Source organism: Numenius arquata, chromosome 8 (assembly GCF_964106895.1).
Source record: "Numenius arquata chromosome 8, bNumArq3.hap1.1, whole genome shotgun sequence".
Taxonomy (NCBI): Eukaryota; Metazoa; Chordata; class Aves; order Charadriiformes; family Scolopacidae; genus Numenius; species Numenius arquata.
The window spans coordinates 40,660,287-40,673,051 of NC_133583.1; the positions used below are offsets into that span (position 1 = coordinate 40,660,287).

General features: G+C 44.7%; 2 protein-coding genes across 3 annotated transcripts in view; both read right to left on the bottom strand.

Moving 5' to 3' along the window:
- Positions 1 to 5,424: 5,424 nt before the first annotated feature.
- On the bottom strand, positions 5,425 to 6,564 carry S1PR1 (sphingosine-1-phosphate receptor 1). The gene has a single exon (XM_074152025.1). It carries the CDS (start codon positions 6,562 to 6,564, stop codon positions 5,425 to 5,427), a length of 1,140 nt encoding a protein of 379 aa, XP_074008126.1.
- A 5,416-nt stretch (positions 6,565 to 11,980) lies between these two features.
- Positions 11,981 to 12,765, bottom strand: part of LOC141467673 (uncharacterized oxidoreductase ZK1290.5-like) — a 49,395-nt gene continuing 48,610 nt past the window's right edge. For both annotated transcript variants that reach the window (XM_074152310.1, XM_074152311.1), the window contains one exon: positions 11,981 to 12,277. In XM_074152310.1, coding sequence (XP_074008411.1) covers positions 12,176 to 12,277 — 102 coding nt within the window. In that variant the 3' untranslated portion in view covers positions 11,981 to 12,175. The remainder of the gene's footprint in view (positions 12,278 to 12,765) is intronic.

The window sequence follows — 12,765 nt, forward strand, 5'->3', positions numbered from 1 at the left end:
CTTATGCCAAGCATATCTATGTTTAAGAGAGCAAAACTACCTATAGCAGACAGCTCAGGTCAGCACCAGAAAGTGTCAGCTGTCAGCTATGGTTCAAACCACAGATTTTTCCAAGGTAGTGATACTGCTTTCATCAATGATTTCACGAAGCCTAGCAGATAATTTTAACCCGGTATTTATTCAGTGATTTCCCTTTAGCTTGCATTTTCCAAATGTTCATTAGATATCAGAAATTATACAGTCTGTATTTTGAGCCCACTTTTAGCTAAGAAGAGTGATTCTGAATGAACACTGCAAATGCTACATATACATGTTAATATTTAATGTGGCTTTGGTCACATGCATTTCCAATGAGACATTTTGATGTATAGTTATTGTACCATGTATTTAAAAGTGGATCTTCTCCAAGCAATGATTCCCATAAGCTCAAACTAAATATTAGCCTTTGTCTCAGGTTTCCATTATGCAGCTACTAAACCAGGCTTGGCAGAAGGTTCACAGAGAGTTGACAGAGCTTTGTCCGCTCTGCTTTATGAGGACTTTTCCATGCCGGAGCATTCCTGGGTGTGGCTGATGGGATTTCCTGCCTTTTTGTCCCGTGAGGTAGCACAGAGGGTCCAAGTGCAAGGAAATGGTTCCCGTTTCACTCCTGTATAAGATTTTTCAGGAGGGTAAGAGATCTGGCCATGGAGAGCATTGCTTGGGGGGGAAAGGGGATATTTGGAAACTGCTGCTTTGGTACATCTCAGAATTTGTCAATGAGTAGGGAGGACGTGAGGAATGTGTCCCCCTGTTCCCGCAGGGGAGAGGGTCCATAACATTGTAATTCTCTTCAGTGGATCACATAAGTCTACACTAATTATGTTCCAAACTTAAAAAAACCCTCACAATTTTTTTGTTAATATTTTAATTTATACTAGATGCTTGAGTTTCAGATCTCTCTAGGCACTTATTTCAGCAGAAATTTGTACTGGAATAAGTTAGCTCTACCATATGTTCTTATATCTATCTCCTGTGTGCAAAGTGAATTTGATTACTGTTAATTATCATAGAAAATCCTGTGCATAGAGTAATAATTGAAGGGAGATTTCTTGATCCTATGTGATTCTTGCAGACAGTGTAAAAAGAAAAATAAATTAGATGATAGTGAATAAGCAAACTCTTTCCATCTGTAAATGCAAAGATGGGATTAGAAAAGTTTGTGAAAGCAGATTATAGGAACTGAATTTAGATGGATTTTATTTGTTTCTTAAATCCTTGAAGGTTCAGTTGTAGTTGTATTCATTTTGTTTTCCAAGAAAAACAGTACGGGGAATTACTGAAATACAATAGATGGTTTCCTGGGGAATTTCATAACCCCATAAATGACAAACCCTGTCCTTGGGGAATTTCCAGCATTTCAGAGCTGAGCTCTGGTCTACATATCCACATTTTTGGATGCTTTGTCAATGCGACCCTTTTTACAACATCTGATAACGCCTCAGCCCATACAAAACGCAATCAGTTTTGAGACCTTCCAGGCCAAATTAGGAATTAGGAAATGTTACAGTTGGGCAATCCCTGTATTTCTTAATTGACAGAGTAAGAAAAGGATGGATAACAGTATTTTTATGTTTTTATGTCCCCTAGTTTTGGTCCTGGCTGCTGCATTGTACAGCAAGCCCAATGTTTGTTCCTGCTGAGCTGTCTGCAGGGCATTCGGGCTGCAGCCCCTCTGTTGCCCTATATACACCCTGTACCTGGGTCTCACTCAGGCGTACCTAGCCAGGGAGTTGTCAAGGGAGCAACAGGAAGATTTCATGATCGTTTTTCATTCCTGTTCTATTCCTTACAGTGGAAGAACAGCTAGAAAAAAGAATATAAATCAAAGGGCCAGGCTACTCCGGATAATTCAGGCTATTTTATTTCATGTAGACGTTTGGCGTAATGCATCTTTTCAGTTCTCGGTTCATTTTCTCTGCCTGTTTGTCACATGGCCAACAACAGGACAAAGCTGCACACCCTTTCGGTGCATACAGACGGCAGTCCAGCGCCTGGAAAGGGGCTTCCTACAGTGCACGCTTCCAAACTGTGCACGACACATCTGGCCTAACCTACTGGTGTATGGTAATGCCTGTCCGTGGCCAAGGAGCTGCAGAATTCCCCCGTAGGAAGCGAAGAGCAGGACAAATGGCCTTTTTTTTTTTTTTTCCCCAGCAGGAACCCTTACTTTTATTATTATTGTTATTATTTTATTACAGTTATTGTTCCCTGTCTGCATCTTGTCTACACATAGATGTGGCCTGTCTGTGGAGGAAACAGATTTCAGTCATCATGATCAAGAGCATAGGAAATGCTTCCCATGGCCCAGTGCCACACTCTGATGTTTGCATTTTTTTTACTGCGTGAATTACGTAGGGCTTTGAGTTCCCTACCAAAATTGGGCTCCCATCACACAGTCACCTCCATAGGGGAAACAGTCATTTTCCGCAAATGCCCATAGTGCAATTAGATGAGATAGATAAGTGAGGGATACAGAAACAAAGGCAAAGCGAAGGGAAGTGACTCACCTGTGGGCTATCAGTTACGAATAGAGAGAAAGGCTGGTGGTGGTCATGAGGGGCCAATGACACAGCCATGCTGTGACATAGCTCGTCCCTTGTCACAGGATCTCAGACCCATGTGGGACAAACAACCTTAGTGCCTGTAAGGCTTCAGGAGAGGAAGGGCCCTCGTCCTTTGCATAAGAGCACCCCTACAAATTCAGACGTCCCTGCACATTGCTTCGTCTCCCCTTACATTGCCTTTATTTACTCACTGGTAGCACGTTGAGGGCTTAACTTGGACTTCCATTGTTTATATGCTTTTGGTTCTCTGCACAGAAGTGACTTTATCCCTGGGACAAAGCAGCACTTTCCCTCATGACTGTCAGCACCCGGCGTAAACCACCCCTGCCCAAATGAAGGCCTGAGCCAAGAGAGACTTTATCTTGTGCGCAAATACAGATTTGACATTTTTTCCAGCCCTGCTCCGGTCACTAATTAAAAGCCTAGGAAGTGAGCACACATGAAATCATTCCTTCCGTACAGGCAGACAGATGGAGAGAAATTCCAGCCTGTTTCCACTCTTTTGTCTTCAGGGCATTTTTGGAATTTCCTTCAGGAAGTGAGGTTACGACCCAGAGCCTTCCTCGGTGAGTAGGCTCTCGTTTCCCACAGTAAACCTTGCACAGCGCTGACATACAGTACGACAAGGTGAGGTTTATCTTCACACTCCAACTGCATCCTGTATGAGCTCCATGGAACTTAAAAGTAACACGGAGAGGGAATGGCCGCAAGAGAGGAAATGGAAGTCTAGCCTTTGGAAGAAGTAACGCGGTACCTATTCAGCTACACTGCCACGGTCTTCACTGGCGGACCCAACGGACCTGCAGCCGTTACACAGCTGAGGCCACCATTCTATGTTTCATAAACTTCCTTGATGTTTGCAATAAGCTAAGAATTAAACTTATGCATTATAGGGATATAATATATATATCATGATATATATATACCGATATAAGGGAATTCTTTCACTTACTCTGTTCTGGGCAGTCATGGCAAAACTGGCAGGCATGTTTTTACTTCTGTTTGTGCTTCGTTAGCTGGTTGAGAAAAATCGCTACTGTAGTTTCTTTTAATAGCATTTCATCGATACAGCATGTGCTGATGAAAAATTATATTCTAGTGTTCGTTTTGTATTTTACATGATCCTGTAAGTGGCATTATGCATTTCATGGCCCCTGCCGAATTGGCTTAATCCCAGCATGTACTGAAATCAAGGAATTTTTTCACTGACTTCTGTCAACAAGAAACCACACCTGGCATAAACCCCCTCAATAGTACAAAACTAGTAATCTGATAACAGAAACTTTAAAAAAATCAGTTTATTAATGTTTAGAAGTCAATAAAGCTATGTGCAAATTGAACAACAAAAGTCAGAAACATTTTAAATACTATTTTTTAAACCAGAAAAAAAAAAATCAGTTTAATTGCACTGGAAATTTTACTACAAAGGCAATAAATTTTCTTTACAAAATACCACTTCTAGGAATTGCCAGTAACTGTAAATCAGTCAATTGCTCTCAGCTATCCCAGATATACCACTTTTGTTATAGTAATACTCTAGGTGCATGAAGACTCCTGCATCTTATTAACTTATTTACATTGTACACATTTAACCCCATTAGCACAGGTTAGAAAAATAGAGGAGTAAAAATGATGCTGTAAAACAAATACATTCAATTTAATGACAGGTACTTCTTCCATGAACTGATAAAATACAGACATCTTTGCTGAAATTATAGACATTAATAAAATGTGCCAAAAATATATTGCATTTTGTTATGGAAGTGCATTTATCTATAGTCATTTCACTTCAACTTTCCTTTTATTTTTCTGAAACTCAAGATACTATTTTCAGATTTTTCCGACTGACCTTTGGAATGACTCTGAACCTGACACTGAAATGCCCCTTCAGTTTTTTTACTCTTCTTACTTAGGCAAAAACCCTGCTGTTGTCAATAGTATCTTATACTATAAGATTTACCTTCAGTCATCTTAAAGAGAAATGACCTTTAGTTCTACCTTGCATTTGTCATGATAATGCAGTTTATTTAATGCTATAGAATAACAAGGCAATCGACATATGGGGCCAAATGCTGCTCTGAGCTACTCCGTATAATCTGACGCAGCCAACGGAATGGTACAGGTGAAAGTAACGGCAGAGTCTGGCTCATGGTCTTCAAATGTAATATGGACCAGCAGAAAAATTCACAGCTATGATCTTGCTAAATAAAACCCCAACAGCTTTGGACTCTGCAAATAAAACCTTACGACTTAACTAAAATCTCTGGAAAGCGATGCCAAATTATGGTTGTGCATGGTCTGTTATATTTGTGTGATCTCTTTCCTTGTTATGCGCTAAACAAACGCTTCTGACCTACTATACCAGAGCCACCACTAAACTCAGTACAGAAAGATCTTTGTGTCAGTGGCTTGCTGCAAGTAAAGGAGAAATAACTTCACATTCTTCTCACAGGGAAAAAAAAAAAAAAAAGATTCATTCTCCCTCTCCCTCCTCCCCCTCTCTCTTTCTCTCACACACCAGGCATCATTTCACCAAGGCATCAGTCTTTCAGAGTTACTAAGGAGATTTCAGGATATGAATGCGCCTGACAATCCTGAGCCGCCTCAGTGCAAAGACAAAACATGCTCCAGGGAAAAAGATTTTCAAGCCAGAACAGTCCGTCCCATTTCTTGAACTCCAGCCTCGCAAGTGCACCGTTTGCCTCGTTAGAACTAATGCTACTTGCTCACTTAGCCCAACGCTGCCGCCGTGAGCCGCAGGGCGTCTCGGCTCCCTGATTTCAGAGGAAGGCTCTGAAATACACCCCCATGGTTACTCCTAAGAAGATGAGGTAACATTGCCCGAAGACATGATGGTTTCAGGACGGTCGCCTTCCTCCTTCTGTGGATGGGAGGAGTTGTCAGACTTACTCCTGCTGAACTCCATCCCTCCGATGATCGGCCTTTTGAATTTGGTCCCAGAATCTGCTGGGGGACATTTGCAGCAGCACAGAATCTTGATGAAAGCCCTCCGCATCTCTTTGTTTGTCAAGGTGTAGATGATAGGGTTTGTGGCTGAATTGAGCACGGCCAGTACTAAGAAATACTCTGCTTTAAAGAGGATTGGGCAGGTCTTCACTTTACATCCCACATCCAGTAAAAGCAGGATGAACAAGGGAGCCCAGCAGGCAATGAAGGCACTCAGGACTATGATCACTGTCTTGAGCAAGGCTAGTGATTTTTCTGAGCTCCTAGTAGCTTTGGTAATGTTTTTCCGAAATGTCAGCCTGCGGCTCCTAGTCCTCACCATGGAGTAGATCCTGCAATAGAGGACAACAATAGATAGCAAAAGGCCAGTGAAAACGGTGGTGCAAAAGAGAATATAGTGCTTGTGGTAGAGAGGCAGCACGGTGGAACAGTTGGACAAGAGGCTGATGCAGTTCCAGCCCATGATCGGGAGTCCCCCAAGTATCACGGAGATGACCCAGCAAGCACTGATCAGCAAGAAGGAGCGGAAGCTGTTGCTGCCATTGTGGAGTTTCATCTTCAACATGGTGATGTATCTCTCAATGGCAATGGCCAACAAACTGAACACAGAAGCTGACAAGGCAACAAACATGCTGCCTTCTCTTACAAACCACTGGGAGGGGGTGAGGCTATAGGTTTTGTGTCCGGATAGCAGGAGGTTGGCAGTGTAAGCCACACCAGCCAGCAAGTCTGAAAGAGCCAAGTTCCCAATGAAATAGTACATGGGTCTGTGAAACTTCTTGGTTTTCCAGATGGTGAGCAAGACAAAAATGTTCTCCAAGATTATAAAGCAGCAAATGATAATAAAAACCACCGATGTCACTTTTATTCCACTGTCCGCATTCTCATTTAGCTTTCCCGTGTAATTATAATGCTCTTTGATGACATAGTTGACATCAGTGTTGGCAAGGTTGCTGACGACCTTCAGCGGGGCGGTGGTGCCGGAGCTCATGGTGCCCGCCTGGGCGCTGCTTCCCCAGCGGCCACCGGACGGTGACACTGAGCGCAAACCCGGTGGCTGCCCCGCAGCTCCTTGTCCCCGCAGCCTGCCCGGGACTGCTGCACAGCCTCAGAAACCGCGGCCCTGAGAACAGGAGGCACAAACCCCAGAGTTAAAAGAAGGAAGGCAAACAACGTAACAAACGATAAACGGTTTAAGATAATCTGCTAGTCTGACTGTACATCGGAGTCACAAATCTAATCACCCAGAATCAGTTTTATTCAGCTGTTAAAACACATTTTTTAAAATGTATTTTTAAATGTATTTTTAAATGATGGTGAGGTGTATTCAATAGGTAAAGCTATTAGCTTATTACGACAAAAAAAGTTCTGTCATGCAGAGCTGAACAGGTAAATTGGAGTCGACAAGGACTGCATTACTGGACTTTTCAGTGCGAAAGATTTGAAAGTTCCCCAGCAGTAAGTTCTACTGGATCTTTTTCTTCAGTAGGAAACACACCTTGTAATACAACAGCAGAGACTTAGAAAGGGAAAGGGCTTGATTTGATTTGATTTAACTGCAAATACACGAAAGCCTGCACAGAAATTACCTGGCAGGAGACCTGTATTCTCATCCATTAATAGAGTCAGAATACGTTTTGGCAGGGGGCAATTATGCAATTTACTGATGCCATCGCGAACGGTGGTGAATTCACTGATGTATATATGAGCAAGTGATCATCTCAAGGCTGTAAACAGGAAAGGGGTGCCCTTGCTAAATAAAAGTAAGACTGTGTTTTACAAAACCCGGAGCAGTAAAAAGTTTAGAAAAATCAAGAAAAATATGTAAATAAGCAAGATGGCAGGCCCATTCCGTGGGTCTGAAACAAACAATGGCAAAAAACTACCTTGTGTTTGAATACTTAGCATTGCGAGCTTTTGAAATGGGCATGATTCAGGAATGCAGATATGAGGGAAAGTCCCTTTACATATAAACAGTTTCTAGTGGGCATTTAAAGAGAAGTCGTGAAATCACGCAAGGAAAGAAGAACAGGCAGAGTTGTTAAGTTACAGCCTAAGCGGGGCAGAGCAGGAGGTGCGAGGCCGGCGGGCACGGCTCCCCACTCTGCTCCCGGGCCCCAGCCCGCAACGCTCCAGTCCTGCGCTTCGCACTGCTCCCGCTCTGCTGCTCCCACCGCCGCTGGCCCGCACCCCGCGCTGCTCCCGCACCCCTCCTGTCCCGGGCTCAGACCCGCACCGCCCCTGTTCTGCGCCGCTCCCGGTCTCAAATCCGCACTGCTTCCGTCCCTCGCTCCGCGCTGCTCCCGCATCGCTCCCGCACCGCTCCCGTCCCGCACCGCTCCCGCTCTGCTGCTCGCACCGCTCCAGTTCTGCACGGCTCCCGGCCTCAAACCCGCACTGTTCCTGTCCCGCACTTGGCAGTGCTCCCGCACCGCTTCTGTCCCGCACCGCTCCCAGCCTCAAACCCGCACCGCGCCTGTCCCGCACCGCCTCCGGCGGACGCGGCCCCAAGGCGGGCACGGCGGGCCCGGGAGAGCCCCCTCGCCTCTTTTGTTTCGGGAGCTCCGGCGGGACGCCGGAGAGCAGAGCCGCGGCGCTGGCACTTCGCGGCGGCCCCAGGCTCCGCGGGGGCGGCCCCACGGTGCGGTGCGCGGCCGCGGCTCCCCGAGCCTTACCTCGCTCAAGCGCGGCGCGGAGCCCGCGGCGGCCCTGCGCATCTTGCGTGCCCGCGCAGCAACTCCAGAGGCCGGGCCGGGGGCTCGGTGGTTTTAATGTTTCTGCAGCTGCTGTTCTCCACCCCGTTTCCGATTATCCACGTCTAACTCCTCCCTGCTTGCGGCCGCGGGGAGGCTCGTACGAGGGACCTGCACGCCCAGCCCAGCCCGGGAGCTGCCAGCGCCCGGCCGGGGCATCCTCACCGCCCCGCCCCGTCCCGTCCCGTCCCGCCGCCCGACGGGAAGGGGGCACCGGCGGGCGCTGCTCCGCCGGGGCTTTTCAGGACCCCACAGACCCGGAGAAGCAAGAGGGGACGAAGCGGAAAGCCCGGGAAGGCGTGAGGCGGGGAGATCCCCCGCGGGACCCACCTCGCCCAGCCCGGCCGCGGGAGGCGGGGAAGGGGACGCCCCGTCCGGGCTCCAGCCGTCCCGGGGCTAGACACGCCGCCTCCCACGGCCGGCACGCCGCTGGCCCCGCGGGAAGGAGGCGGCTCCCCCGGGAAAGGAGGTGGCGGCGGGGCCCGGCCGACTCCGAGCGTGGCCCCTGCGCCTGAGGGACGCCAGTGACCATTTCTCCCCGCCTTTTTCTTCCCCCTCTGAGTAGGCACAGCAGGGAAAAGGCCAAAGGAAGCATCCTCTACGCCGCCTGAGTCCCTGCTCTTACAAGCGTCATAAGTAATGTTTAAGGGAGTAGCTGGAAGAGGCTCTTCCCTCTTCCCACTTTACCAAGCTGGGCCCGTGCAGAGGCGTGGTTCTGTCCCGGCAGGCCCGCTGGCCGCGGGAGCCATCCTGCAGGGTGGCACCGGCACCCGTGGGCTGCAGCCTCCCGTGGCGTGGGGTAAGGCGCCAGCCCCGCGGGGCAAGGAGTGGCGAGGGGCGGCAGCCAGCACAGCAGGAGGGCAGAAGCCTGCACTGGCCCATGGCGGGCTCCCTTCATGCCACTTCAAACACGACTCTGTGTTGGTGTCTCCACATGCAAAAAATGTCTTTGACTGTTCAGAGGATGCTAAGACACCTACATGTTTGAAAATACAAAGGAAAGTTGCCAGTTTATGTTTTAAAAAATGAATTTAAAATGACAACTACTTACAGTGGTAGCAGTGCTATTTATGTAATAGAGACTGTAGAAATAGAGATGTCATAGAGACTGAGAAAGAAGCAGTGAGTTTAGGCTTAGTAATTCCTTCTTTCTTCAAACTTTTAAAAGCAAAAAACCACCGCAGTGTATGTGAAATGCTAATTCTGCTGGTAATCTACTCTTGCCCTTCCTGCAGAAATCTTCCTCTTCCTTCGTTGCCCTGTTCTCTTTAACTCCGCTTCAAATTGAAATGCAAAAGAATAGCACAGTAGACCAGAGCTCAATATATTAGGTCTTTTAATTCATAGCATCACACCAGTAAATCAGCAGTAGCAGTTGTTATGGGGAAACAGCTTTCCTCTGAACGAGGGTAAGAGTAACTCTACCCTCAGGAAGAGAGTCCCTCTCTTACTTATGCTAATAGTCACGCTTCAATTGCTCCACGCCTCTCCCAGAATGACTCAGATAAATTACACTGGCAAACAGACTCTTCCACCACAAAGCTAGAAAACTTGAAAAGATGTTTAGCCTCCTGAGAGCCTGGAGGAAAATACAGCCGTTAAATTACAACTGTCAGAAAAGGCATGTAAGATAAATCATGCTTGAGGTTGACATACGTATCCCCTGCAACTGCCTGTCGTACCCTAGATATTTCAAGCTCTCCCCCTTTATTTTGCTAATTTATAGAAAATACTAAATAAAAGTGCATTCATTAGGCATTTTCCTCTAGGAAATAATTCTCACATAATTTTAAGCAAGAGGAACACGCTTTAATTAAAGGCCAGAATGACTCAGGGTTTCAGTAGTCAGATGTACAGGCTTTCATGTTTAGGTTATTGGTTAAACAGCTGAGAGGGCTCCAACTCAGAGATGTAACATCCAACGAATTACTTGTCAGAGGCTGTGTAAAATACCTGGGCAATTTCAGCTCCACTCCAAACAGCTGGGTATTTGTATCACAAAAAGCATCATTAAAATTAGATCACCACACACGTTTATAGCCCTCCTGACATCTCAGCAGAGAGGAAACTGAAGTACAGCTTAATTCTTCTCAGGCAAATGAAGCCAGATCAGCTGTCTAAAACCTCAGAGATGACAGGTTAACGTGGCTCAACTGCAGAGATTGTATCCTGCTTACAAGGGCTCAAACACAGAGGCGAACTCAGGTTGGTCCGACCAACTCCACCAAAAATACGCTGGTGTTTAGTGAGGTGGTTTACACCAGGGTTATACTCTATCCCCACCAACAGAACAAGAACTCTTTTCTCAGTACCTCCCCAACTGCCAGGTCCGGTGTTAAGGCAGCTTGTACTTCTGTGAAATACACTATAGAAGTCCAGGGTATATATTTCTCCTTTGAGAACTCGACTCCGGAATTGCCTACAGTCAGAATAAGGAGAAAGGACAATGCAATGTTATTCATGCACCATTTCAGAAATAACCAGAACACAGGTCTCAGCTGAATGCCAGCGGGAGGGCTGTGCACATCAGGACACCAAACTGATTCATAAGAGTCGCTTGACCTGGGTAAACTGGTTAAAAGAATGTGCCTGCAACATGTCCACGAGCATAAGGAGGCAGACGCTTTTGTTCACAGGAATCCTGAATACATATATACTCTTAGATACCTGCGTTTTTAGGATAAGCAGAAACTCATGTTTTAGGGCATGGCAACAGAAAAAAAAAAAAAAGAATATTGCCTACCTGTGAAAACCAGAGTTCTTATGGAACTTCTGATAAGAACTTAGTGTGGTGGGGATTTCAGAAACCTGGCTAGTCACAGGGCAATTTCCTTGCAGGAAAATCCTTTGATCTTGTCAGAAAAGAAGTTGCAAGCTGGGGTACTCCCAAAGCCTGCATACTAATAGATCTGTGGTCTCTGACCCCACCAGAAGACTGTACTCTCCCAGTGCTAGTACTGTTGGACAACTCACAGTTCCATCAGAGGAGTGTCTGAACAATATCCATCTTGGAAAGATGAAGAAAATTCCTGCAAGACAGATTAGCAAAGGATTTTTCTCCAGCACATTACTCTTCTGCACCTTCAAAAATCTTTAGCTATATAAGCAAAAACTACCTTTATTCATTCTGATGCAACTTTGGCCATAAACCAGAGCCATTCCTCCCTGATGTGCTAGGTCAAGACAGGAGATCCTGGAAACACTACCAACAGAACAGGTTTGCTCACCAAGAAAGTACCAAGAGTGGCCTGCAGGATCCCCCCAACTTCTCATTGATTAGAAGAAATGTAAAAAACCAGCGTAAAAAGTCAGATTCAGATTTCTGCTGCAATCCTAGAACAAATATTCCATATTTTGAATTTTTCAAGACCCACATGCATTGTAGCATGCTCTTATCTGTGCCTTTAAGTAACTAATATTTTTCAAAATTAAATAACTAATACCTTTCAAAATATTTTCAAAAAAACCAAGGTAATTTGTTCAAATGGGTTAAAATGACACCTTAAATGAAGTACATACATGCAGAAGAAATTTAATTATAATATTGTGAGATAGCTTAACCCAAACCCATACTGGGAGAATATGCCAGAAAGTTCTGAGAAAGCAGAGAAAATGCTGAAAGCATTTCTGTATCTGTAAGAAAGCAACAAAGAAAAGAGTAAACAAAATTATTTTATTAATTTGTTAACATAACAGTAAATACAAGCCATTAATACCAATTTTTGATTATTGATTGATATTTATTAGGTAACTCTTTGAGTACCTGCGAGAACAATTTATTGTTCAGTTTAAAATGAATTAATGTTTCAGTTGCATCACTTTTGCTGTATAGAACAATCTGGTTTTAAACTATCCTTTCCACAGCGGATAGGTTAGATGAATTAATTTTCTGTTGATATTCATAGCATTCAAAAATTCCACATCTTCTTCCCTCAGATTAAAATCAAAAACCTGGTTTGGAGAAATAAAAAAGTGATAAGAACACTGCAAAGACTAAAGCACACATATTTGTTTTGCATTAGCATTCTTTAATTTAGGTGGTCTGTTTTATTTTCATTTTTTATATTGATAATTAATATTAATTACATGGGGGTTTTTTTTGTTTTAAAAGACTATTGTAAAAAGTTTGCTATATTCATTTTTGTGAGAATTTGTAATTTATTTTTAGATCACTAAGCTGAATATAACATCAGGAAAAGCTTAAGTCCGAGTAGAAAGAATTGAAGTAACTCAGAAAGTGACATGCAATAGTTTTGCTGGGTATCATTGCACCCAAAGCCGTAACACTCTTTAATATATCTAATCATGATATATGTTTTTCTCATATGTATTAAAATATAGCAGAAGTCCTGTAACAGAAATATGTATTAAAATATAACAGAAGTCCTGTATACAAAACTGTATAAGGCAGCATTAGAAAATTTTTTGAAGGTTAATTT

What these genes read in the sequence shown, in the direction of transcription:
- S1PR1 (XM_074152025.1), bottom strand. Translation starts at nt 6,564, where the DNA reads ATGAGCTCCGGCACCACCGCCCCGCTGAAGGTCGTCAGCAACCTTGCC.